General features: G+C 48.8%; 1 protein-coding gene and 2 long non-coding RNA genes across 54 annotated transcripts in view; 2 read left to right on the top strand and 1 right to left on the bottom strand.

Annotated features, from left to right (window-relative positions):
• The first annotated feature begins 6,461 nt into the window (after positions 1 to 6,461).
• Positions 6,462 to 8,862, top strand: LOC127928567 (uncharacterized). 50 transcript variants are annotated; one of them, XR_008131700.1, is made up of 5 exons: positions 6,462 to 7,312; positions 7,401 to 7,532; positions 7,709 to 7,796; positions 7,885 to 7,928; positions 7,973 to 8,862. It is a non-coding gene; the product is annotated as an uncharacterized LOC127928567 (long non-coding RNA). The 50 variants fall into 50 exon arrangements; XR_008131704.1 differs by having other exon boundaries at positions 6,462 to 7,224; positions 7,357 to 7,488; positions 7,577 to 7,796; positions 7,841 to 8,862; XR_008131682.1 differs by having other exon boundaries at positions 6,462 to 7,268; positions 7,357 to 7,488; positions 7,577 to 7,796; positions 7,841 to 8,862.
• Positions 8,863 to 10,873: 2,011 nt separating this feature from the next.
• Positions 10,874 to 12,656, top strand: LOC127928568 (uncharacterized). The gene is made up of 3 exons (XR_008131709.1): positions 10,874 to 11,876; positions 11,957 to 12,014; positions 12,073 to 12,656. It is a non-coding gene; the product is annotated as an uncharacterized LOC127928568 (long non-coding RNA).
• A 4,927-nt stretch (positions 12,657 to 17,583) lies between these two features.
• Positions 17,584 to 25,449, bottom strand: part of LOC127928564 (protein FAM126B-like) — a 152,079-nt gene continuing 144,213 nt past the window's right edge. For all 3 annotated transcript variants that reach the window (XM_052515723.1, XM_052515725.1, XM_052515724.1), the window contains one exon: positions 17,584 to 18,794. In XM_052515723.1, the coding sequence (XP_052371683.1) occupies positions 17,992 to 18,794 (803 nt within the window). In that variant the 3' untranslated portion in view covers positions 17,584 to 17,991. The remainder of the gene's footprint in view (positions 18,795 to 25,449) is intronic.

Raw genomic sequence — 25,449 nt, 5'->3', positions numbered from 1 at the left:
TCTATTGTTGAATTAAGTCATGTTAAGTAATATACAGTGAAGTGTAATAATTTCATGGTTCTCTGAATAAAGAAACCAACACAATGCAGACATCTCCTTTACGGCACAATATTTATTCAACAATATACAGATTCATCTCTCTACAGTTCAGACTGGTATTTATTTTATATCTTGCTTTCACTCTTTTGTACATTTTTTATTTACAGGATTTAAAATAGTCTTTTTTCCTTTAACAACATCAATGGTACAGTGTTTTACATCTTTAGTTCATTTACAACATCAATGGTACAGTGTTTCACATCTTTAGTTGAAGCGTCTAGATTGGATTCATTCTGTGTTTATTATTCATAGACCCTGTTCTCCTAACTCTGGGGCAGCGAGCTGCAGACAGCCAGGTGGACAGAGAGAAGGGCTCCCATGCTAGAGTCCATATCTCTCTCTGACCCGCTGTCTGTCCGGGTTGTTCACAAAGGAAACGCTTCAGAGAGTGGATCCCTCTAGAAAGATGACTAAACATAAAAACCATTGTTGTGTTTTGTCATTCAGATGTGGACGTCTGGTTGGGCTCCATGTGAGGTCCTTCTAATTGCAGCAGCAGCTTTGTTTATAACCCTTATAAACATGCTTATCAAGTATGTTTAAGTCAGACCTGTTGAGATGGGACTGTCACAGAACCACCAAATCATCTAGAATTAACCAGCTCTTTAATCCAGGAGGTTTAAAGCCATACAAATACAACATGTTGCATAGAATCAATTCTGACCACAAACACATGATGCCAGAGTTGACTTACAGCTTTGACAAGGAACAGAACAAGCTGATTAGACCCTGCCATCCTCAAATCCAAATCCACCCTGTGTTGGATGTGACAGTCTCTTCCAGTAGTAGTTCGGACTTAACTAACCAACCCCTGTCTAACTAACCAACCCGTCTGTGTGGAAGAGTCTATATAACCAACCCCTGTCTGTGTAGAAAAGACTAACTAACCCATGCAATGGAACATTACACGACTCTGGACGATATTCTGCTATTAGCCACAACATAACAGAACAGGGTTCAGTCTCTCTGGGCTGTGGGAGCTGGACTGGGTTCTTCAAACCGTTTAACAGCAGGGGGTGCCAGTCACGAATACAGTAGGTGATGACATGATTCAACGCTCAACCCCCCAGACCCTAACTCCCCACAGCAGACCCTAACCCCCAAAGCAGAGCCAGACCCTAACCCACAAAGCAGACCCTAACCCCCAAAGCAGAGCCAGACCCTAACCCACAAAGCAGACCCTAACCCCCAGCATCAGAGAGACCCTTTGGTTTTCACACTACTGAGCCAAGCTGAGCTGTACTGGGCAGGCCAAGTTAACCTTCTGCTCATAGCGTGCGGATTAACCTTAGCTGCTGGAAACGACAATGTAAAAAGACAACAAGGAAGCCAGCACAGTACTGTCAGGCTCTTTAGGATAGTGGTAGTAGCTATGTGTTAATGGAGATCAGGAGTAGTAGATACAGTTGAAGTTGGAAGTTTACATACACTTAATTTGGAGTCATTAAAACTTGTTTTTCAACCACTCCACACATTTCTTGTTAACAAACTATAGTTTTGGCAAGTCGGTTAGGACATCTACTTTATGCATGACAAGTCATTTTCCCAATTGATTACAGAGATTATTTAATTTATAATTCACTGTATCACAATTCCAGTGGGTCAGAAGTTTACATACACTAAGTTAACTGTGCCTTTAAACAGCTTGGAAAATTCCAGAAAATTATGTTATGGCATTAGAAGCTTCTGATCGGTGCGAAAAGTGGAAATCAATCCCAGAACAGCAAAGGACCGCGTGAAGATGCTGAAGGAAACAGCTACAACAGTATCTATATCCACAGTAAAAAACGAGTCCTATATCAACATAACCTGAAAAGCCGCTCAGCAAGGAGGAAGCCACTGCTCCAAAACCGCCATAAAAAAGCCAGACTACGGTTTGCAACTGCACATGGGGATAAAGATCGTAGTTGAAACAAAAATAGAACTGTTTGACCATAATGACCATCGTTATGTTTGGAGGAAAAAGGGGGAGGCTTGCAAGCCCGAAGAACACCATTCGAACCGTGAAGCATGGGGGTGGCAGCATCATGTTGTTGGGGTGCTTTGCTGCAAGAGGGACTGGTGCATTTCACAAAATAGATGGCCTCATGAGGAAGAAAATTATGTGGATATATTAAAGCAACATCTCAAGACATCAGTCAGGAAGTTAAAGCTTGGACGCAAATGGATCTTCCAAATGGACAATGACCCCAAGCATACTTCCAAAGTTGTGGCAAAATGGATTAAGGACAACAAAGTCAAGGTATTGGAGTGGCCATCACAAAGCTCTGACCTCAATCCTATAGAACATGTGGGGGCAGAACTGAAAAAGCATGTGTGAGCAAGGAGACCTACAAACCTGACTCAGTTACACCAGCTCTGTCAGGAGGAATGGGCCAACATTCACCCAATTTATTGTGGGAAGCTTGTGGAAGGCTACCTGAAACATTTGACCCAAATTACAGGCAATGCTTCCAAATACTATTTGAGTGTATGTAAACTTCTGACCCACTGGGAATGTGATGAAATAAATAAAAGCTGAAATAAATCATTCTCTCTACTATTATTCTGACATTTCACATTCTTAAAATAAAGTGGTGATTCTAACAGACCTAAGACAGGGACTTTTTTACTAGGATTAAATGTCAGGAATAAAAAAAAACAGAGTTTAAACGCATTTGACTAAGGTGTATGTAAACTTCCGACTTCAACTGTAGGTGATCAATGCGCTTGGTGACCCAGACCAGGCCTACAGTAGGAGTATGTCGCAACAATAATGATGAGTGAGAAAGTTACAGAGGGTCAAAGATCATAACCCCAAGACATGCTAATCTCTAACCATTACCAATAACAGGGGAGGTTAGCATGTCTTGGGATTATGATATTTGACCCTCTGTAACTTTGTCACTCATCATTATTCACGATTCATTACATTAATGTAGAAGTGTTTAGAAACATATTATATTCTTATTTACAATAAAAGTGACTCCAAAATCACACAATATATTATTTACCAAATCATTACTATTGGGAAAAAATAATCTGAAACAGGTTGTAGAGTGACAGCTTGATGTAGTTATTGCGTGCTAGGAACATGGAACCAAATACTAAACTAAAAAAAGTATCGAAGGATTTATTTTCTACAGTCATTATTGGTGATCTTTATCAAGAGCTGTGAACTAGAGGGGTTGGTAATGATGGTACAGTCCAGTCAATACAGCACCATCAACAGGTCTTACATCACACATCAGTAATACAGCAGAACAGAACAAATATCACCTTTTGTCCTTAAATATCTTTGAAATAAGACTAGTCAACTGACAACCAGCCAATACAGTATCAACTGACGACAGATGTATCATTTTCTATAAGGAAATCATCTGGTAAAGGAGACGAGGAGTTTGACCGCAACAGGGAAGACTGTGGGAACATCCCAAAGTGCACCATATTACCTACATAGTGTCCTTCATCCCTATGGGCCCTGGTCAAAAGTAGTACACTATATAGGGAATGGGGTGCCATTTGGGACTCAAAACCCTTTTGTGTCTTCGTGGCTGTTAAGAGTATAGAGCAGCTCTACAGGGTCACAATAACATGAAGAATCAGAACCAAGCTACAGACAAAATCAGGACCAAGCTGCAGACAGAATCAGAACCAAGCTGCAGACAAAATCAGAACCAAGCTACAGAGACACACAGCATCAGAACCAAGCTACAGAGACACACAGAATCAGAACCAAGCTACAGAGAGCTACAGAATCAGAACCAAGCTACAGACAGAATCAGAACCAAGCTACAGACAGAATCAGAACCAAGCTACAGAGAGAATCAGAACCAAGCTACAGACAGAATCAGAACCAAGCTGCAGACAAAATCAGAACCAAGCTACAGAGAGATACAGAATCAGAACCAAGCTAGAGAGAATCAGAACCAAGCTACACAGACAGACTCAAGCTACTGAGACAGAAGAGCTCCAAACGAACTAAAACACAATGCAGCCAACAGTCATCAGCCACACCACATCCAGATATACAGTGTTGTGATTGTATTGTAGTGAGTCTGTCTGTGCGAAACCACCTTGTTCGTCCTCACTGGTGTCTCAGCATGGTGGAGTTGAGGCAGGGCTGAACCCTGGTCCTCTATTCCTTATATAGTGCACTACTTATACCGCCCGTCACTATGGCAGCAATCACCCAGTGTTGTGGGATCTGTCTGTTGTTCACTACCATTCTGTTCTACCTCAGCGTGTTCCATATTCACCTGCCACTCCACCACCTGGTTAGCTGGTCCTAGTTCTGTCTGTCAGGGTTCAGGTCTATGGTTCCTACACTGGCTCCACTCTGTAAGGTTAGAGTTAGCAGGGTCAGGGCTCAACTCAACAATGCTGAGACACCAGTGAGGACGAACAAGGAGGCAGATATTATGTTCGGGTAGAGAGCGACAGAAACTCTTGCGTCCTCACCACAAGCCAGGAGAATTCAACACATATGCACACACATTCACAGCTTCACATAGAGACACTATTCTTCTGATGGAATAACAAGGTAACATCTTTAAACGGGGTTGTCTGGAAGCTAACATTCTAAATGTAAGAGGTCCATAGTACAGTCTATGTAGGAACAGTATGTAGGAACAGAACAGCATGTTGGAACAGAACAGCATGTTGGAACAGAACAGCATGTTGGAACAGAACAGCATGTTGGAACAGAACAGCATGTTGGAACAGCATGTTGGAACAGAACAGCATGTTGGAACAGAACAGCATGTTGGAACAGAACAGCATGTTGGAACAGAACAGCATGTTGGAACAGAACAGCATGTTGGAACAGAACAGCATGTTGGAACAGAACAGCATGTTGGAACAGAACAGCATGTTGGAACAGAACAGCATGTTGGAACAGAACAGTATGTTGGAACAGAACAGCATGTTGGAACAGTATGTTGGAACAGAACAGCATGTTGGAACAGAACAGCATGTTGGAACAGAACAGCATGTTGGAACAGAACAGCATGTTGGAGCAGAACAGCATGTTGGAGCAGAACAGCATGTTGGAACAGAACAGCATGTTGGAACAGAACAGCATGTTGGAACAGAACAGCATGTAGGAACAGAACAGCATGTTGGAACAGAACAGCATGTTGGAACAGAACAGCATGTTGGAACAGAACAGCATGTTGGAACAGAACAGCATGTTGGAACAGAACAGCATGTAGGAACAGAACAGCATGTTGGAACAGAACAGCATGTTGGAACAGAACAGCATGTTGGAACAGAACAGCATGTTGGAGCAGAACAGCATGTTGGAACAGAACAGCATGTTGGAACAGAACAGCATGTTGGAACAGAACAGCATGTTGGAACAGAACAGCATGTTGGAACAGAACAGCATGTTGGAACAGAACAGCATGTTGGAACAGAACAGCATGTTGGAACAGAACAGCATGTTGGAACAGAACAGCATGTTGGAACAGAACAGCATGTTGGAACAGAACAGCATGTAGGAACAGAACAGCATGTTGGAGCAGAACAGCATGTTGGAACAGAACAGCATGTTGGAACAGAACAGCATGTTGGAACAGAACAGTATGTAGGAACAGAACAGCATGTTGGAACAGAACAGCATGTTGGAACAGAACAGCATGTTGGAACAGAACAGCATGTTGGAACAGAACAGCATGTTGGAACAGAACAGCATGTTGGAACAGAACAGCATGTTGGAACAGAACAGCATGTTGGAACAGAACAGCATGTTGGAACAGAACAGCATGTTGGAGCAGAACAGCATGTTGGAACAGAACAGCATGTTGGAACAGAACAGCATGTTGGAACAGCATGTTGGAACAGAACAGCATGTTGGAACAGCATGTTGGAACAGAACAGCATGTTGGAACAGAACAGCATGTTGGAACAGCATGTTGGAACAGAACAGCATGTTGGAACAGAACAGCATGTTGGAACAGAACAGCATGTTGGAACAGCATGTTGGAACAGAACAGCATGTAGGAACAGAACAGCATGTTGGAACAGTATGTTGGAACAGAACAGCATGTTGGAACAGAACAGCATGTTGGAACAGAACAGCATGTTGGAACAGAACAGCATGTTGGAGCAGAACAGCATGTTGGAGCAGAACAGCATGTTGGAGCAGAACAGCATGTTGGAGCAGAACAGCATGTTGGAACAGAACAGCATGTTGGAACAGAACAGCATGTTGGAACAGAACAGCATGTTGGAACAGAACAGCATGTTGGAACAGAACAGCATGTTGGAACAGAACAGTATGCAGGAACAGAACAGTATGCAGGAACAGAACAGCATGTTGGAACAGAACAGCATGTTGGAACAGAACAGCATGTTGGAACAGAACAGCATGTTGGAACAGAAACAGAACATGTAGGAACAGAACAGCATGTTGGAGCAGAACAGCATGTTGGAACAGAACAGCATGTTGGAGCAGAACAGCATGTTGGAACAGAACAGCATGTTGGAGCAGAACAGCATGTTGGAACAGCATGTTGGAACAGAACAGCATGTTGGAACAGCATGTTGGAACAGCATGTTGGAACAGAACAGCATGTTGGAACAGAACAGCATGTTGGAACAGAACAGCATGTTGGAACAGAACAGCATGTAGGAACAGAACAGCATGTTGGAACAGAACAGCATGTTGGAACAGAACAGCATGTTGGAACAGAACAGCATGTTGGAACAGAACAGCATGTTGGAACAGCATGTTGGAACAGAACAGCATGTAGGAACAGAACAGCATGTTGGAGCAGAACAGCATGTTGGAGCAGAACAGCATGTTGGAACAGAACAGCATGTTGGAACAGAACAGCATGTTGGAACAGAACAGCATGTTGGAACAGCAGTATTACTGTTGGTACAGTGATTACCTATTGTCACTGTGTCTAAATTGGGAGCCGTGTCAGATGACTGGTCTGACGTCAGTAGAGTCGGATGTCAAGAGGTTCTGTTTCTATTGGTCCTGTTTCCTGTGAGGCCAGTCAAGAGGTTCTGTTTCTATTGGTCCTGTTTCCTGTGAGGCCAGTCAAGAGGTTCTGTTTCTATTGGTCCTGTTTCCTGTGAGGCCAGTCAAGAGGTTCTGTTTCTATTGGTCCTGTTTCCTGTGAGGCCAGTCAAGAGGTTCTGTTTCTATTGGTCCTGTTTCCTGTGAGGCCAGTCAAGAGGTTCTGTTTCTATTGGTCCTGTTTCCTGTGAGGCCAGTCAAGAGGTTCTGTTTCTATTGGTCCTGTTTCCTGTGAGGCCAGTCACGAGGTTCTGTTTCTATTGGTCCTGTTTCCTGTGAGGCCAGTCACGAGGTTCTGTTTCTATTGGTCCTGTTTCCTGTGAGGCCAGTCAAGAGGTTCTGTTTCTATTGGTCCTGTTTCCTGTGAGGCCAGTCAAGAGGTTCTGTTTCTATTGGTCCTGTTTCCTGTGAGGCCAGTCACGAGGTTCTGTTTCTATTGGTCCTGTTTCCTGTGAGGCCAGTCACGAGGTTCTGTTTCTATTGGTCCTGTTTCCTGTGAGACCAGTCAAGAGGTTCTGTTTCTATTGGTCCTGTTTCCTGTGAGGCCAGTCAAGAGGTTATGTTTCTATTGGTCCTGTTTCCTGTGAGGCCAGTCAAGAGGTTCTGTTTCTATTGGTCCTGTTTCCTGTGAGGCCAGTCAAGAGGTTCTGTTTCTATTGGTCCTGTTTCCTGTGAGGCCAGTCAAGAGGTTATGTTTCTATTGGTCCTGTTTCCTGTGAGGCCAGTCAAGAGGTTCTGTTTCTATTGGTCCTGTTTCCTGTGAGGCCAGTCAAGAGGTTCTGTTTCTATTGGTCCTGTTTCCTGTGAGACCAGTCAAGAGGTTCTGTTTCTATTGGTCCTGTTTCCTGTGAGGCCAGTCAAGAGGTTCTGTTTCTATTGGTCCTGTTTCCTGTGAGACCAGTCAAGAGGTTCTGTTTCTATTGGTCCTGTTTCCTGTGAGACCAGTCAAGAGGTTCTGTTTCTATTGGTCCTGTTTCCTGTGAGACCAGTCAAGAGGTTCTGTTTCTATTGGTCCTGTTTCCTGTGAGGCCAGTCAAGAGGTTCTGTTTCTATTGGTCCTGTTTCCTGTGAGGCCAGTCAAGAGGTTCTGTTTCTATTGGTCCTGTTTCCTGTGAGGCCAGTCAAGAGGTTCTGTTTCTATTGGTCCTGTTTCCTGTGAGACCAGTCAAGAGGTTCTGTTTCTATTGGTCCTGTTTCCTGTGAGGCCAGTCAAGAGGTTCTGTTTCTATTGGTCCTGTTTCCTGTGAGACCAGTCAAGAGGTTCTGTTTCTATTGGTCCTGTTTCCTGTGAGACCAGTCAAGAGGTTCTGTTTCTATTGGTCCTGTTTCCTGTGAGACCAGTCAAGAGGTTCTGTTTCTATTGGTCCTGTTTCCTGTGAGACCAGTCCAGAGGTTGTTTCTCCAGCGCGTCAGTCTTTCTGTAGTTCAGTCATGTAGCTGCACATCAGCAAACATCCTCACGTTCTTGTCCTCTACTTTGAAAGTCTGTTTTCAATACAGCATCACAAGACAAAATTATCAGGAAATTCAATTTTCTTTGATTAAACAACCATATCAATAGTTTGGAAATTATTAACTTAATAACAAATCAAAAAAATACACAGTCCCAGTCAAAAGTTAGGACACACCTACTCATTCAAGGGCTCTTCTTTATTTCTACTATTTTCTACATTGTAGAATAATAATGAACACATCAACACTATGAAATAACACATATGGAATCATGCAGTAACCAAATCAAAATATATTTTAGATTCTATAAAGTAGCCGCCTTGATGACAGCTTTGCACACGCTTGGCATTCTCTCAACCAGCTTCATGGGGTGGCAGTGTAGTTTAGTGGTTAGAGTGTTGGACTACTAACCGAAATGTTGCAAGTTCAAATCCCCAAGCTACAAATCTGTCGTTCTGCCCCTGAACAGGCAGTTAACCCACGGTTCCTAGGCCGTCATTGAAAATAAGAATTAGTTCTTAACTGACTCGCCTAGTTAAATAAAGGTAAAATAAAAATAAATTAGGTAGTCACCTGGAATGCTTTTCAATTAACAGGTGTATCTTGTTAAAAATGAATTTGTGGAATTTCTTTCCTCCTTAATGCGTTTGAGCCAATCACTTGTGTTGTGACACGGTAGGATTGTTATATAGAAGATAACCCTATTTAGTAAAAGACCAAGCCCATATTATGGCAAGAACAGCTCAAATAAGCAAGGAGAAATGACAGTCCATCATTACCTTAAAACATGAAGGTCAGTCAAGATCTTGGAAAGTTTCTTCAAGTGCAAACCCTTGAATGAGTAGGTGTTGTAAAACATTGACTTGTACTGTAGATATTTTCTGTAGAATGATAAAAACATACATCAAGTTTATGGACTAAAACCAAGAGAATCACATTTTGGTCTGATTTTCTTTTTGGCTCAAAAATCATGGTAATTGAAGAAAGAAAACATTCACACAGCGACTGTCTGAGTTGTGATTATCACATTTCCATGTTACTCATTTAACAGACTCTCTGATCCAGAGCCACTACAGTAGTGAGTCATTTAACAGACTCTCTTATCCAGAGCCACTACAGTAGTGAGTCATTTAACAGACTCTCTTATCCAGAGCCACTACAGTAGTGAGTCATTTAACAGACTCTCTTATCCAGAGCCACTACAGTAGTGAGTCATTTAGCAGACTCTCTGATCCAGAGCCACTACAGTAGTGAGTCATTTAACAGACTCTCTGATCCAGAGCCACTACAGTAGTGAGTCATTTAACAGACTCTCTGATCCAGAGCCACTACAGTAGTGAGTCATTTAGCAGACTCTCTGATCCAGAGCCACTACAGTAGTGAGTCATTTAACAGACTCTCTGATCCAGAGCCACTACAGTAGTGAGTCATTTAACAGACTCTCTGATCCAGAGCCACTACAGTAGTGAGTCATTTAACAGACTCTCTTATCCAGAGCCACTACAGTAGTGAGTCATTTAACAGACTCTCTTATCCAGAGCCACTACAGTAGTGAGTCATTTAACAGACTCTCTGATCCAGAGCCACTACAGTAGTGAGTCATTTAACAGACTCTCTGATCCAGAGCCACTACAGTAGTGAGTCATTTAGCAGACTCTCTGATCCAGAGCCACTACAGTAGTGAGTCATTTAACAGACTCTCTGATCCAGAGCCACTACAGTAGTGAATCATTTAACAGACTTATCCAGAGCCACTACAGTAGTGAGTCATTTAACAGACTCTCTTATCCAGAGACACTACAGTAGTGAGTCATTTAACAGACTCTCTGATCCAGAGCCACTACAGTAGTGAATCATTTAACAGACTTATCCAGAGCCACTACAGTAGTGAGTCATTTAACAGACTCTCTGATCCAGAGCCACTACAGTAGTGAGTCATTTAACAGACTCTCTGATCCAGAGCCACTACAGTAGTGAGTCATTTAGCAGACTCTCTGATCCAGAGCCACTACAGTAGTGAGTCATTTAACAGACTCTCTGATCCAGAGCCACTACAGTAGTGAGTCATTTAGCAGACTCTCTGATCCAGAACCACTACAGTAGTGAGTCATTTAACAGACTCTCTGATCCAGAGCCACTACAGTAGTGAGTCATTTAGCAGACTCTCTGATCCAGAGCCACTACAGTAGTGTCATTTAGCAGACTCTCTGATCCAGAGCCACTACAGTAGTGAGTCATTTAGCAGACTCTCTGATCCAGAGCCACTACAGTAGTGTCATTTAGCAGACTCTCTTATCCAGAGTCACTACAGTAGTGAATCATTTAACAGACTCTCTGATCCAGAGCCACTACAGTAGTGAGTCATTTAGCAGACTCTCTGATCCAGAGCCACACATTTTTCATACTTTTTTGAACTGGTCCCCCATGGGAAATGAAACTCAACTCTGGCGTGACAAGCGCTATGCTCTACCAACTGAGCCACCCAACATTCTCCAACCATAGACCCAGATGTTCTCCATAAAAACAACAAAAACAAGAGTCAGTAGAGATCAGATTGCACATCACCAGATGAAGAGGTTTGGAGACACTACAGGGTCCCAGTCTATAGATGAAGAGGTTTGGAGACACTACAGGGTCCCAGTCTATAGATGAAGAGGTTTGGAGACACTACAGGGTCCCAGTCTATAGATGAAGAGGTTTGGAGACACTACAGGGTCCCAGTCTATAGGTGAGACACTACAGGGTCCCAGTCTATAGGTGAGACACTACAGGGTCCCAGTCTATAGGTGAGACACCACAGGGTTCCAGTCTATAGGTGAGACACCACAGGGTCCCAGTCTATAGGTGAGACACCACAGGGTCCCAGTCTATAGGTGAGACACCACAGGGTTCCAGTCTATAGGTGAGACACCACAGGGTTCCAGTCTATAGGTGAGACACCACAGGGTTCCAGTCTATAGGTGAGACACCACAGGGTTCCAGTCTATAGGTGAAGAGGTTTGGAGACACTACAGGGTTCCAGTCTATAGATGAAGAGGTTTAGAGACACTACAGGGTCCCAGTCTATAGATGAAGAGGTTTGGAGACACTACAGGGTCCCAGTCTATAGGTGAGACACTACAGGGTCCCAGTCTATAGGTGAGACACCACAGGGTTCCAGTCTATAGGTGAGACACCACAGGGTTCCAGTCTATAGGTGAAGAGGTTTGGAGACACTACAGGGTCCCAGTCTATAGGTGAAGAGGTTTGGAGACACTACAGGGTCCCAGTCTATAGATGAAGAGGTTTGGAGACACTACAGGGTCCCAGTCTATAGGTGAGGAGGTTTGGAGACACCACAGGGTTCCAGTCTATAGATGAAGAGGTTTGAAGACACTACAGGGTCCCAGTCTATAGGTGAGACACTACAGGGTCCCAGTCTATAGGTGAGACACTACAGGGTCCCAGTCTATAGGTGAGACACTACAGGGTCCCAGTCTATAGGTAAGACACCACAGGGTTCCAGTCTATAGGTGAGACACCACAGGGTTCCAGTCTATAGGTGAGACACTACAGGGTTCCAGTCTATAGGTGAAGAGGTTTGGAGACACTACAGGGTTCCAGTCTATAGATGAAGAGGTTTAGAGACACTACAGGGTCCCAGTCTATAGGTAAGACACCACAGGGTTCCAGTCTATAGGTGAGACACTACAGGGTTCCAGTCTATAGGTAAGACACCACAGGGTTCCAGTCTATAGGTGAGACACTACAGGGTTCCAGTCTATAGGTGAGACACTACATGGTTCCAGTCTATAGATGAACAACAACAAATTGTAGCTAGTCTGTTACTATTGCTGATTCAATACGACACAGACTGCTACGGCTTCAGTCATTAAATTAATCTCTGAAATGTACAATTTGACCACAAGCTATTACATCAATGACAGTATATTGCCCTGCTGCTGTCTAATGGTGTGTTGCTGTCTAATGGTGTGCTGCTGTCTAATGGTGTGTTGTCCTGTTGCTGTCTAATGGTGTTGTCCTGTTGCTGTCTAATGGTGTGTTGCTCTCTAATGGTGTTTTGTCCTGTTGCTGTCTAATGGTGTGTTGCTCTCTAATGGTGTGTTGTCCTGTTGCTGTCTAATGGTGTGTTGTCCTGTTGCTGCCTAATGGTGTGTTGTCCTGTTGCTGTCTAATGGTGTGTTGTCCTGCTGCTGTCTAATGGTGTGTTGTCCTGTTGCTGTCTAATGGTGTGTTGCTGTCTAATGGTGTGCTGCTGTCTAATGGTGTGTTGTCCTGTTGCTGTCTAATGGTGTGTTGTCGTCTAATGGTGTGTTGTCCTGTTGCTGTCTAATGGTGTGCTGCTGTCTAATGGTGTTGTCCTGTTGCTGTCTAATGGTGTGCTGCTGTCTAATGGTGTGTTGTCCTGTTGCTGCCTAATGGTGTGTTGTTCTGCTGCTGTCTAATGGTGTGTTGTCCTGCTGCTGTCTAATGGTGTTGTCCTGTTGCTGTCTAATGGTGTGTTGTCCTGTTGCTGTCTAATGGTGTGTTGTCCTGTTGCTGTCTAATGGTGTGCTGCTGTCTAATGGTGTTGTCCTGTTGCTGTCTAATGGTGTGCTGCTGTCTAATGGTGTTGTCCTGTTGCTGTCTAATGGTGTGCTGCTGTCTAATGGTGTGTTGTCCTGTTGCTGCCTAATGGTGTGTTGTTCTGCTGCTGTCTAATGGTGTGTTGTCCTGCTGCTGTCTAATGGTGTTGTCCTGTTGCTGTCTAATGGTGTTGTCCTGTTGCTGCCTAATGGTGTGCTGCTGTCTAATGGTGTTGTCCTGTTGCTGTCTAATGGTGTGCTGCTGTCTAATGGTGTGTTGTCCTGCTGCTGCCTAATGGTGTTGTCCTGTTGCTGTCTAATGGTGTGTTGTCCTGTTGCTGTCTAATGGTGTGTTGTCCTGCTGCTGTCTAATGGTGTTGTCCTGCTGCGGTCTAATGGTGTGTTGTCCTGCTGCGGTCTAATGGTGTGTTGTCCTGCTGCTGTCTAATGGTGTGTTGTCCTCCTGCTGTCTAATGGTGTGTTGCTGTCTAATGGTGTGTTGTCCTGTTGCTGTCTAATGGTGTGTTGTCCTGCTGCTGTCTAATGGTGTGTTGTCCTGCTGCTGTCTAATGGTGTTGTCCTGCTGCTGTCTAATGGTGTGTTGTCCTGTTGCTGTCTAATGGTGTGTTGCTGTCTAATGGTGTGTTGTCCTGTTGCTGTCTAATGGTGTGTTGTCCTGTTGCTGTCTAATGGTGTGCTGCTGTCTAATGGTGTTGTCCTGTTGCTGTCTAATGGTGTGTTGTCCTGTTGCTGTCTAATGGTGTGTTGCTGTCTAATGGTGTTGTCCTGCTGCTGTCTAATGGTGTTGTCCTACTGCTGTCTAATGGTGTTGTCCTGTTGCTGTCTAATGGTGTGTTGCTGTCTAATGGTGTTGTCCTGTTGCTGTCTAATGGTGTGTTGCTGTCTAATGGTGTGTTGCTGTCTAATGGTGTTGTCCTACTGCTGTCTAATGGTGTTGTCCTGCTGCGGTCTAATGGTGTGTTGCTGTCTAATGGTGTGTTGCTGTCTAATGGTGTGTTGCTGTCTAATGGTGTGTTGTCCTGTTGCTGTCTAATGGTGTGTTGCTGTCTAATGGTGTGTTGTCCTGCTGCTGTCTAATGGTGTGCTGCTGTCTAATGGTGTTGTCCTGCTGCTGTCTAATGGTGTTGTCCTGCTGCTGTCTAATGGTGTGTTGCTGTCTAATGGTGTGTTGCTGTCTAATGGTGTGTTGTCCTGCTGCTGTCTAATGGTGTTGTCCTGCTGCTGTCTAATGGTGTTGTCCTGCTGCTGTCTAATGGTGTGTTGTCCTGCTGCTGTCTAATGGTGGGCTGCTGTCTAATGGTGTGTTGCTGTCTAATGGTGTTGTCCTGCTGCTGTCTAATGGTGTGTTGTCCTACTGCTGTCTAATGGTGTGTTGTCCTGCTGCTGTCTAATGGTGTGTTGTCCTGCTGCTGTCTAATGGTGGGCTGCTGTCTAATGGTGTTGTCCTGTTGCTGTCTAATGGTGTGTTGTCCTGCTGCTGTCTAATGGTGTGTTGCTGTCTAATGGTGTTGTCCTGTTGCTGTCTAATGGTGTTGTCCTGCTGCTGTCTAATGGTGTGTTGTCCTGCTGCTGTCTAATGGTGTTGTCCTGCTGCTGTCTAATGGTGTGTTGCTGTCTAATGGTGTTGTCCTGTTGCTGTCTAATGGTGTTGTCCTGCTGCTGTCTAATGGTGTGTTGTCCTGCTGCTGTCTAATGGTGTTGTCCTGCTGCTGTCTAATGGTGTTGTCCTGTTGCTGTCTAATGGTGTTGTCCTGTTGCTGTCTAATGGTGTGTTGCTGTCTAATGGTGTGCTGCTGTCTAATGGTGTTGTCCTGCTGCTGTCTAATGGTGTTGTCCTGCTGCTGTCTAATGGTGTGTTGTCCTGCTGCTGTCTAATGGTGTTGTCATGCTGCTGTCTAATGGTGTTGTCATGCTGCTGTCTAATGGTGTGTTGTCCTGCTGCTGTCTAATGGTGTGTTGTCCTGTTGCTGTCTAATGGTGTGTTGTCCTGTTGCTGTCTAATGGTGTGTTGTCCTGCTGCTGTCTAATGGTGTGTTGTCCTGCTGCTGTCTAATGGTGTTGTCCTGTTGCTGTCTAATGGTGTGTTGCTGTCTAATGGTGTGCTGCTGTCTAATGGTGTTGTTCTGCTGCTGTCTAATGGTGTGTTGCTGTCTAATGGTGTGTTGTCCTGCTGCTGTCTAATGGTGTGTTGCTGTCTAATGGTGTGCTGCTGTCTAATGGTGTTGTCCTGCTGCTGTCTAATGGTGTTGTCCTGCTGCTGTCTAATGGTGTTGTCCTGCTGCTGTCTAATGGTGTGTTGTCCTGTTGCTGTCTAATGGTGTGTTGTCCTGCTGCTGTCTAATGGTGTTGTCCTGTTGCTGTCTAATGGTGTGTTGCTGTCTAATGGTGTTGTCCTGCTGCTGTCTAATGGTGTGTTGTCCTGCTGCTGTCTAATGGTGTTGTCCTGTTGCTGTCTAATGGTGTGTTGTCCTGCTGCTGTCTAATGGTGTGTTGCTGTCTAATGGTGTGTTGCTGTCTAATGGTGTTGTCCTGCTGCTGTCTAATGGTGTGTTGTCCTGCTGCTGTCTAATGGTGTGTTGCTGTCTAATGGTGTGCTGCTGTCTAATGGTGTTGTCCTGTTGCTGTCTAATGGTGTTGTCCTGTTGCTGTCTAATGGTGTGTTGCTGTCTAATGGTGTGCTGCTGTCTAATGGTGTTGTCCTGCTGCGGTCTAATGGTGTGTTGTCCTGCTGCTGTCTAATGGTGTGCTGCTGTCTAATGGTGTGCTGCTGTCTAATGGTGTGTTGCTGTCTAATGGTGTGTTGCTGTCTAATGGTGTGTTGCTGTCTAATGGTGTGTTGTCCTGTTGCTGTCTAATGGTGTGCTGCTGTCTAATGGTGTGTTGCTGTCTAATGGTGTGTTGCTGTCTAATGGTGTGTTGCTGTCTAATGGTGTGTTGTCCTGTTGCTGTCTAATGGTGTGTTGCTGTCTAATGGTGTTGTCCTGCTGCTGTCTAATGGTGTGTTGCTGTCTAATGGTGTGTTGCTGTCTAATGGTGTGTTGCTGTCTAATGGTGTGTTGTCCTGTTGCTGTCTAATGGTGTGTTGTCCTGTTGCAGTCTAATGGTGTTGTCCTGTTGATGGTGTGTTGTCCTGTTGCTGTCTAATGGTGTGTTGTCCTGTTGCTGTCTAATGGTGTGTTGTCCTGTTGCTGTCTAATGGTGTTGTCCTGTTGCTGTCTAATGGTGTGCTGCTGTCTAATGGTGTGTTGTCCTGCTGCTGTCTAATGGTGTGTTGTCCTACTGCTGTCTAATGGTGTGTTGTCCTACTGCTGTCTAATGGTGTGTTGCTGTTTAATGGTTTTGTCCTACAGCTGTCTAATGGTGTGTTTCTGTGGGTCTCTGCCTGTCACAGTGGTGGAATGGTGTGTTTCTGTGGGTCTCTGCCTGTCACAGAGGTGGACTGGTGTGTTTCTGTGGGTCTCTGCCTGTCACAGTGGTGGAATGGTGTGTTTCTGTGGGTCTCTGCCTGTCACAGAGGTGGAATGGTGTGTTTCTGTGGGTCTCTGCCTGCCACAGAGGTGGAATGGTGTGTTTCTGTGGGTCTCTGCCTGTCACAGAGGTGGACTGGTGTGTTTCTGTGGGTCTCTGCCTGTCACAGAGGTGGAATGGTGTGTTTCTGTGGGTCTCTGCCTGCCACAGAGGTGGAATGGTGTGTTTCTGTGGGTCTCTGCCTGTCACAGAGGTGGAATGGTGTGTTTCTGTGGGTCTCTGCCTGTCACAGAGGTGGAATGGTGTGTTTCTGTGGGTCTCTGCCTGTCACAGTGGTGGACTGGTGTGTTCCTTCAGGGAGACAGACCCAGGATAGCAGTAGGACAGTACCCTAACTCTAGGTAGTGGAAGTCTGGAAGACTATACACTCCCATTCTCAGTTACTGCTGTTGAAGACAGCAAGTTTCAAATAGATTGACTATGTATACAATTGAACATGAAGACAAAAGCCCTCTGCTATTTGTCAAAACATTAGTCTCTCTCTCACTCTACAGGGCAGAAGACCCTGGGCTTAGTGGCCATTCAGCCATACAGGGGGTGGGGTTCAGCCATACAGGGGGTGGGGTTCAGCCATACAGGGGGTGGGGTTCAGCCATACAGGGGGTGGGGTTCAGCCATACAGGGGTGGGGTTCAGCCATACAGGGGTGGGGTTCAGCCATACAGGGGTGGGGTTCAGCCATACAGGGGTGGGGTTCAGCCATACAGGGGTGGGGTTCAGCCATACAGGGGTGGGGTTCAGCCATACAGGGGTGGGGTTCAGCCATACAGGGGTGGGGTTCAGCCATACAGGGGTGGGGTTCAGCCATACAGGGGTGGGGTTCAGCCATACAGGGGGTGGGGTTCAGCCATACAGGGGTGGGGTTCAGCCATACAGGGGTGGGGTTCAGCCATACAGGGGTGGGGTTCAGCCATACAGGGGGTGGGGTTCAGCCATACAGGGGGTGGGGTTCAGCCATACAGGGGGTGGGGTTCAGCCATACAGGGGGTGGGGTTCAGCCATACAGGGGGTGGGGTTCAGCCATACAGGGGGTGGGGTTCAGCCATACAGGGGGTGGGGTTCCAGTCGGAACAATAGGAAACAGAGACCGACTGCTGGGTGTGAGATGTGTGTGTGTGTGTGTGTGTGTGTGTGTGTGTGTGTGTGTGTGTGTGTGTGTGTATATATATATATATATATCTATCACACACACACACACACACACCTGTATATATATGCATGTATTAATTTGTGTGTGTCTATATGTGTGTGCGCGAGTCTACCTCCCCACCAGGTCCCGCCCTGCCAGGCCCCCCCGCCAACCCCACCAGGCTATAGGCTACACCTGTGATATGATCTGCATGTTGAAGCTGGGGGAGCGGGACTGCTTGGTGAGGGGCGCTCCCGAGGAGAGTAGCTCCTGGTTCTCCTCAGGCCGGGCCAGCACCTCCTCCTGCAGGCTGATGGTGGAATAGCGGTGGGTCCCTCCTCCTCCCACGCTGGCACCCAGCCCTCCCAGAGCCCCCTCCAGCCCCCCAGAACCTCCCAGAGCCCCCCCCAGGCTGCTAATGCTGCCGTTCAGGTTCATGTTCACACCTTCATACAACGACTTGGAGGAGGCGGAGCTGGCTGTTCGGACCAGTGTGCCGGGGGAGGGACTGGGGCAGGGGCCAGGGAAGGACTGCTGCTTCTTGATTGGGCTGAGCTCGATGTCGATGGTGTCCATGGTGACGGGGGGAGGAGCAGGGGAAGGGGTCTGTGTTTGCTGACGTCGTCTCAGAGCTGCTGTGGGAGTGGCCACCACGGCAGAGAACAGCTCCCTGCGACTCTCCGCCACCCTCTCTCTCTGCCTCTCCTTCTCCCTCCATCTCTCCAGCTCTCTCTCCTTCTCCCTCGCTCTCTCCTGGTCTTTCATCTTCTCCATCTCCTTCTCCCTATGCATCAGCTCCCGCTCTCTCTCTCGGGACAGTCTGGCAGTGACAGTCTTCTTGACGCTGCTGCTCTTCTGACTGCCCCCCCGGGGCCCGGGGCCCCCAGGCTTGGTGGCGCTGGGCTGGCTGCTGTTGGAAGCCCCTGAGGAGAAACCCTCGTCTGGGTCGTTGAGGTTGAATGATTCCTCACCTACACTCATCCCATCAGCATCTGGAGAGACAGACAGAAAACAGGATGAGAGAATGAAGCTTTAAAAACAGACAGAAAACAGGATGAGAGAATGAAGCTTTAAAAACAGACAGAAAACAGTTTGAGAGAATGAAGCTTTAAAAACAGACAGAAAACAGGATGAGAGAATGAAGCTTTAAAAACAGACAGAAAACAGTTTGAGAGAATGAAGCTTTAAAAACAGACAGAAAACAGGATGAGAGAATGAAGCTTTAAAAACAGACAGAAAACAGGATGAGAGAATGAAGTGATGGAGACAGAGACCGCTGAAGCAGGATGAACTGGAAGGAACAGACCAGGGCTGCAAAATGGATACACCATAGACCATATCCAAGAGAAGAGGACATGACAAGAACACAAGCAACACGCTCTTTTGTTGCACTTCTTGATTCAACCCTTAGCTCTTATAAAAGACCTGTCAAACCACAACTGCATGGCTCTGTAGCTGGCATATGGCCTACAGAGGGCTCTGTGGCTGGCTGGCATATGGCCTACAGAGGGCTCTGTGGCTGGCTGGCATATGGTTTATAGAGGGCTCTGTGGCTGGCTGGCATATGGTTTACAGAGGGTTCTGTGGCTGGCTGGCTGGCATATGGTTTATAGAGGGCTCTGTGGCTGGCTGGCATATGGTTTACAGAGGGCTCTGTGGCTGGCTGGCTGGCATATGGTTTATAGAGGGCTCTGTGGCTGGCTGGCTGGCATATGGTTTACAGAGGGCTCTGTGGCTGGCTGGCATATGGCTTACAGAGGGTTCTGTGGCTGGCTGGCATATGGCTTACAGAGGGCTCTGTGGCTGGCTGGCATATGGCTTACAGAGGGCTCTGTGGCTGGCTGGCATATGGCTTACAGAGGGCTCTGTGGCTGGCTGGCATATGGCCTACAGAGGGCTCTGTGGCTGGCTGGCATATGGCCTACAGAGGGCTCTGTGGCTGGCTGGCATATGGCTTGCAGAGGGCTCAGTGGCTGGCATATGGCTTACAGAGGGTTCTGTGGCTGGCTGGCATATGGTTTACAGAGGGTTCTGTGGCTGGCTGGCTGGCATATGGTTTATAGAGGGCTCTGTGGCTGGCTGGCATATGGTTTACAGAGGGCTCTGTGGCTGGCTGGCTGGCATATGGTTTATAGAGGGCTCTGTGGCTGGCTGGCTGGCATATGGTTTACAGAGGGCTCTGTGGCTGGCTGGCATATGGCTTACAGAGGGTTCTGTGGCTGGCTGGCTGGCATATGGTTTACAGAGGGCTCTGTGGCTGGCTGGCTGGCATATGGCTTACAGAGGGCTCTGTGGCTGGCTGGCTGGCATATGGCTTACAGAGGGTTCTGTGGCTGGCTGGCATATGGCTTACAGAGGGCTCTGTGGCTGGCTGGCATATGGCTTACAGAGGGATCTGTGGCTGGCTGGCTGGCATATGGTTTACAGAGGGCTCTGTGGCTGGCTGGCTGGCATATGGCTTACAGAGGGTTCTGTGGCTGGCTGGCTGGCATATGGCTTACAGAGGGCTCTGTGGCTGGCTGGCTGGCATGTGGCTTACAGAGGGTTCTGTGGCTGGCTGGCTGGCATATGGATTATAGAGGGTTCTGTGGCTGGCTGGCATATGGCTTACAGAGGGCTCTGTGGCTGGCTGGCATATGGCTTACAGAGGGCTCTGTGGCTGGCTGGCATATGGTTTACAGAGGGCTCTGTGGCTGGCTGGCATATGGCTTACAGAGGGCTCAGTGGCTGCCATATGGCTTATAGAGGGCTCTGTGGCTGGCTGGCATATGGCTTACAGAGGGCTCTGTGGCTGGCTGGCTGGCATATGGCTTACAGAGGGCTCAGTCGCTGGCTGGCTGGCATATGGCTTGCAGAGGACTCTGGCTGGCATATGGCTTGCAGAGGACTCTGGCTGGCATATGGCTTGCAGAGGACTCTGGCTGGCATATGGCTTGCAGAGGACTCTGGCTGGCATATGGCTTGCAGAGGACTCTGTGGCTGGCATATGGCTTGCAGAGGACTCTGTGGCTGGCTGGCATATGGCTTGCAGAGGGCTCTGTGGCTGGCTGGCTGGCATATAGCTTACAGAGTGCTATGTGGCTGGCTGGCTGGCAGATGGCTTATAGAGGATTTTGTGGCTGGCTGGCATATGGCTTACAGAGGGCTCAGTGGCTGGCTGGCATATGGCTTACAGAGGGCTCAGTTTCTGGCTGGCTGGCATATGGCTTACAGAGTGCTATGTGGCTGGCTGGCTGGCATATGGCTTATAGAGGGTTTTGTGGCTGGCTGGCATATGGCTTACAGAGGGCTCAGTGGCTGGCTGGCATATGGCTTACAGAGGGCTCTGTGGCTGGCTGGCTGGCATATGGCTTGCAGAGGACTCTGTGGCTGGCTGGCTGGCATATGGCTTACATAGGGCTCAGTGGCTGGCAAATGGCTTACAGAAGGCTCAGTGGCTGCCATATGGCTTACAGAGGGCTCAGTGGCTGGCATATGGCTTGCAGAGGACTCAGTGGCTGGCTGGCTGGCATATGGTTTATAGAGGGCTCTGTGGCTGGCAGGCTGGCATATGGTTTACAGAGGGCTCTGTGGCTGGCTGGCATATGGCTTACAGAGGGTTCTGTGGCTGGCTGGCTGGCATATGGTTTACAGAGGGCTCTGTGGCTGGCTGGCATATGGTTTATAGAGGGCTCTGTGGCTGGCTGGCTGGCATATGGTTTACAGGGGGCTCTGTGGCTGGCTGGCATATGGCTTACAGAGGGTTCTGTGGCTGGCTGGCTGGCATATGGTTTACAGAGGGCTCTGTGGCTGGCTGCCTGGCATATGGCTTACAGAGGGTTCTGTGGCTGGCTGGCATATGGCTTATAGAGGGCTCTGTGGCTGGCATATGGCTTACAGAGGGCTCTGTGGCTGGCTGGCTGGAATATGGCTTGCACAGGACTCTGGCTGGCATATGGCTTGCAGAGGACTCTGTGGCTGGCATATGGCTTACAGAGGGCTCTGTGGCTGGCATATGGCTTGCAGAGGACTCTGTGGCTGGCTGGCTGGCATATGGCTTGCAGAGGACTCTGGCTGGCATATGGCTTGCAGAGGACTCTGTGGCTGGCTGGCATATGGCTTACAGAGGGCTCTGTGGCTGGCTGGCTGGCATATGGCTTGCAGAGGACTCTGTGGCTGGCTGGCATATGGCTTGCAGAGGACTCAGTGGCTGGCTGGCTGGCATATGGCTTACATAGGGCTCAGTGGCTGGCAAATGGCTTACAGAAGGCTCAGTGGCTGCCATATGGCTTACAGAGGGCTCAGTGGCTGGCATATGGCTTGCAGAGGACTCTGTGGCAGGCTGGCTGGCATATGGTTTATAGAGGGCTCTGTGGCTGGCAGGCTGGCATATGGTTTACAGAGGGCTCTGTGGCTGGCTGGCATATGGCTTACAGAGGGTTCTGTGGCTGGCTGGCTGGCATATGGTTTACAGAGGGCTCTGTGGCTGGCTGGCATATGGTTTATAGAGGGCTCTGTGGCTGGCTGGCTGGCATATGGTTTACAGGGGCTCTGTGGCTGGCTGGCATATGGCTTACAGAGGGTTCTGTGGCTGGCTGGCTGGCATATGGTTTACAGAGGGCTCTGTGGCTGGCTGGCTGGCATATGGCTTACAGAGGGTTCTGTGGCTGGCTGGCATATGGCTTACAGAGGGCTCTGTGGCTGGCTGGCATATGGCTTACAGAGGGCTCTGTGGCTGGCTGGCTGGCATATGGCTTGCAGAGGACTCTGGCTGGCATATGGCTTGCAGAGGACTCTGTGGCTGGCATATGGCTTACAGAGGGCTCTGTGGCTGGCATATGGCTTGCAGAGGACTCTGTGGCTGGCTGGCTGGCATATGGCTTACAGAGGGCTATGTGGCTGGCTGGCTTACAGAGGGCTCTGTGGCTGGCATATGGCTTACAGAGGGCTCTGTGGCTGGCATATGGCTTGCAGAGGACTCTGTGGCTGGCTGGCTGGCATATGGCTTACAGAAGGCTCTGTGGCTGGCTGGCATATGGCTAACAGAGGGCTCTGTGGCTGGCATATGGCTTGCAGAGGACTCTGTGGCTGGCTGGCTGGCATATGGCTTACAGAGGGCTATGTGGCTGGCTGGCTTACAGAGGGCTCTGTGGCTGGCTGGCTGGCTGGCATATGGCTTACAGAGGTCTCTGTGGATGGCTGGCATATGGCTTACAGAGGGCTCAGTGGCTGGCTGGCATATGGCTTACAGAGGGCTCAGTGGCTGGCTGGCATATGGCTTACAGAGGTTTCTGTGGCTGGCTGGCATATGGCTTACAGAGGTTTCTGTGGCTGGCTGGCATATGGCTTACAGAGGTTTCTGTGGCTGGCTGGCATATGGCTTACAGAGGGCTCAGTGGCTGGCTGGCTGACATGTGGCTTACAGAGGGCTCAGTGGCTGGCTGGCATATGGCTTACAGAGGGCTCAGAGGCTGGCTGGCTGGCATATGGCTTACAGAGGGCTCAGTGGCTGGCAAATGGCTTACAGAAGGCTCAGTGGCTGCCAGATGGCTTACAGAGGGCTCAGTGGCTGGCATATGGCTTGCAGAGGACTCTGTGGCTGGCTGGCATATGGCTTGCAGAGGACTCTGTGGCTGGCTGGCATATGGCTTGCAGAGGACTCTGTGGCTGGCATATGGCTTGCAGAGGACTCTGTGGCTGGCTGGCATATGGCTTGCAGAGGGCTCTGTGGCTGGCTGGCATATGGCTTGCAGAGGGCTCTGTGGCTGGCTGGCTGGCATATGGCTTACAGAGGGCTATGTGGCTGGCCAGCTTACAGAGGGCTCTGTGGCTGGCTGGCATATGGCTTACAGAGGGCTCAGTGGCTGGCTGGCATATGGCTTGCAGAGGGCTCTGTCTGGCATATGGCTTACAGAGGTTTCTGTGGCTGGCTGGCATATGGCTTACAGAGGGCTCAGTGGCTGGCTGGCATATGGCTTACAGAGGGCTCAGTGGCTGGCTGGCATATGGCTTACAGAGGGCTCAGTGGCTGGCTGGCTGGCATATGGCTTACAGAGGGCTCAGTGGCTGGCAAATGGCTTACAGAAGGCTCAGTGGCTGCCATATGGCTTACAGAGGGCTCAGTGGCTGCCATATGGCTTACAGAGGGCTCTGTGGCTGCCATATGGCTTACAGAGGGCTCTGTGGCTGGCTGGCTGGCATATGGCTTACAGAGGGCTATGTGGCTGGCCAGCTTACAGAGGGCTCTGTGGCTGGCTGGCATATGGCTTACAGAAGGCTTTGTAGCTGGCTGGCATATGGCTTAAAGAGGGCTCAGTGGCTGCCATATGGTTTACAGAGGGTTCTGTGGCTGGCTGGCATATGGCTTGCAGAGGGCCCCGTGGCTCAGTGGCTGCCATATGGCTTACAGAGGGCTCAGTGGCTGCCATATGGTTTACAGAGGGTTCTGTGGCTGGCTGGCTGGCATATGGCTTGCAGAGGGCCCCGTGGCTGGCTGGCTGGCATATGGCTTACAGAGGGTTCTGTGGCTGGCTGGCTGGCATATGGCTTGCAGAGGGCCCCGTGGCTGGCTGGCTGGCATATGGCTTACAGAGGGCTCTGTGGCTGGCTGGCTGGCATATGGCTTACAGAGGGCTCTGTGGCTGGCTGACATATGGCTTGCAGAGGACTCTGGCTGGCATATGGCTTACAGAGGTTTCTGTGGCTGGCTGGCATATGGCTTACAGAGGGCTCAGTGGCTGGCTGGCATATGGCTTACAGAGGGCTCAGTGGCTGGCTGGCTGGCATATGGCTTACAGAGGGCTCAGTGGCTGGCTGGCTGGCATATGGCTTACAGAGGGCTCTGTGGCTGGCTGGCTGGCATATGGCTTTACAGAGGGCTCAGTGGCTGGCTGGCATATGGCTTACAGAGGGCTCAGTGGCTGGCTGGCATATGGCTTACAGAGGGCTCTGTGGCTGGCTGGCTGGCATATGGCTTACAGAGGGCTCTGTGGCTGGCTGGCATATGGCTTACAGAGGGCTTTGTAGCTGGCATATGGCTTGCAGAGGGCTCTGTGGCTGGCTGGCTGGCATATGGCTTACAGAGGGCTATGTGGCTGGCTGGCATATGGCTTGCAGAGGACTCTGTGGCTGGCTGGCATATGGCTTGCAGAGGACTCTGTGGCTGGCATATGGCTTGCAGAGGACTCTGTGGCTGGCTGGCATATGGCTTGCAGAGGGCTCTGTGGCTGGCTGGCATATGGCTTGCAGAGGGCTCTGTGGCTGGCTGGCTGGCATATGGCTTACAGAGGGCTATGTGGCTGGCCAGCTTACAGAGGGCTCTGTGGCTGGCTGGCATATGGCTTACAGAGGGCTCAGTGGCTGGCTGGCATATGGCTTGCAGAGGGCTCTGGCTGGCATATGGCTTACAGAGGTTTCTGTGGCTGGCTGGCATATGGCTTACAGAGGGCTCAGTGGCTGGCTGGCATATGGCTTACAGAGGGCTCAGTGGCTGGCTGGCATATGGCTTACAGAGGGCTCAGTGGCTGGCTGGCTGGCATATGGCTTACAGAGGGCTCAGTGGCTGGCAAATGGCTTACAGAAGGCTCAGTGGCTGCCATATGGCTTACAGAGGGCTCAGTGGCTGCCATATGGCTTACAGAGGGCTCTGTGGCTGCCATATGGCTTACA

Source organism: Oncorhynchus keta, unplaced genomic scaffold, assembly GCF_023373465.1.
Source record: "Oncorhynchus keta strain PuntledgeMale-10-30-2019 unplaced genomic scaffold, Oket_V2 Un_scaffold_29898_pilon_pilon, whole genome shotgun sequence".
Taxonomy (NCBI): domain Eukaryota; kingdom Metazoa; phylum Chordata; class Actinopteri; order Salmoniformes; family Salmonidae; genus Oncorhynchus; species Oncorhynchus keta.
This window is presented reverse-complemented; position numbering and strand designations above follow the sequence as displayed.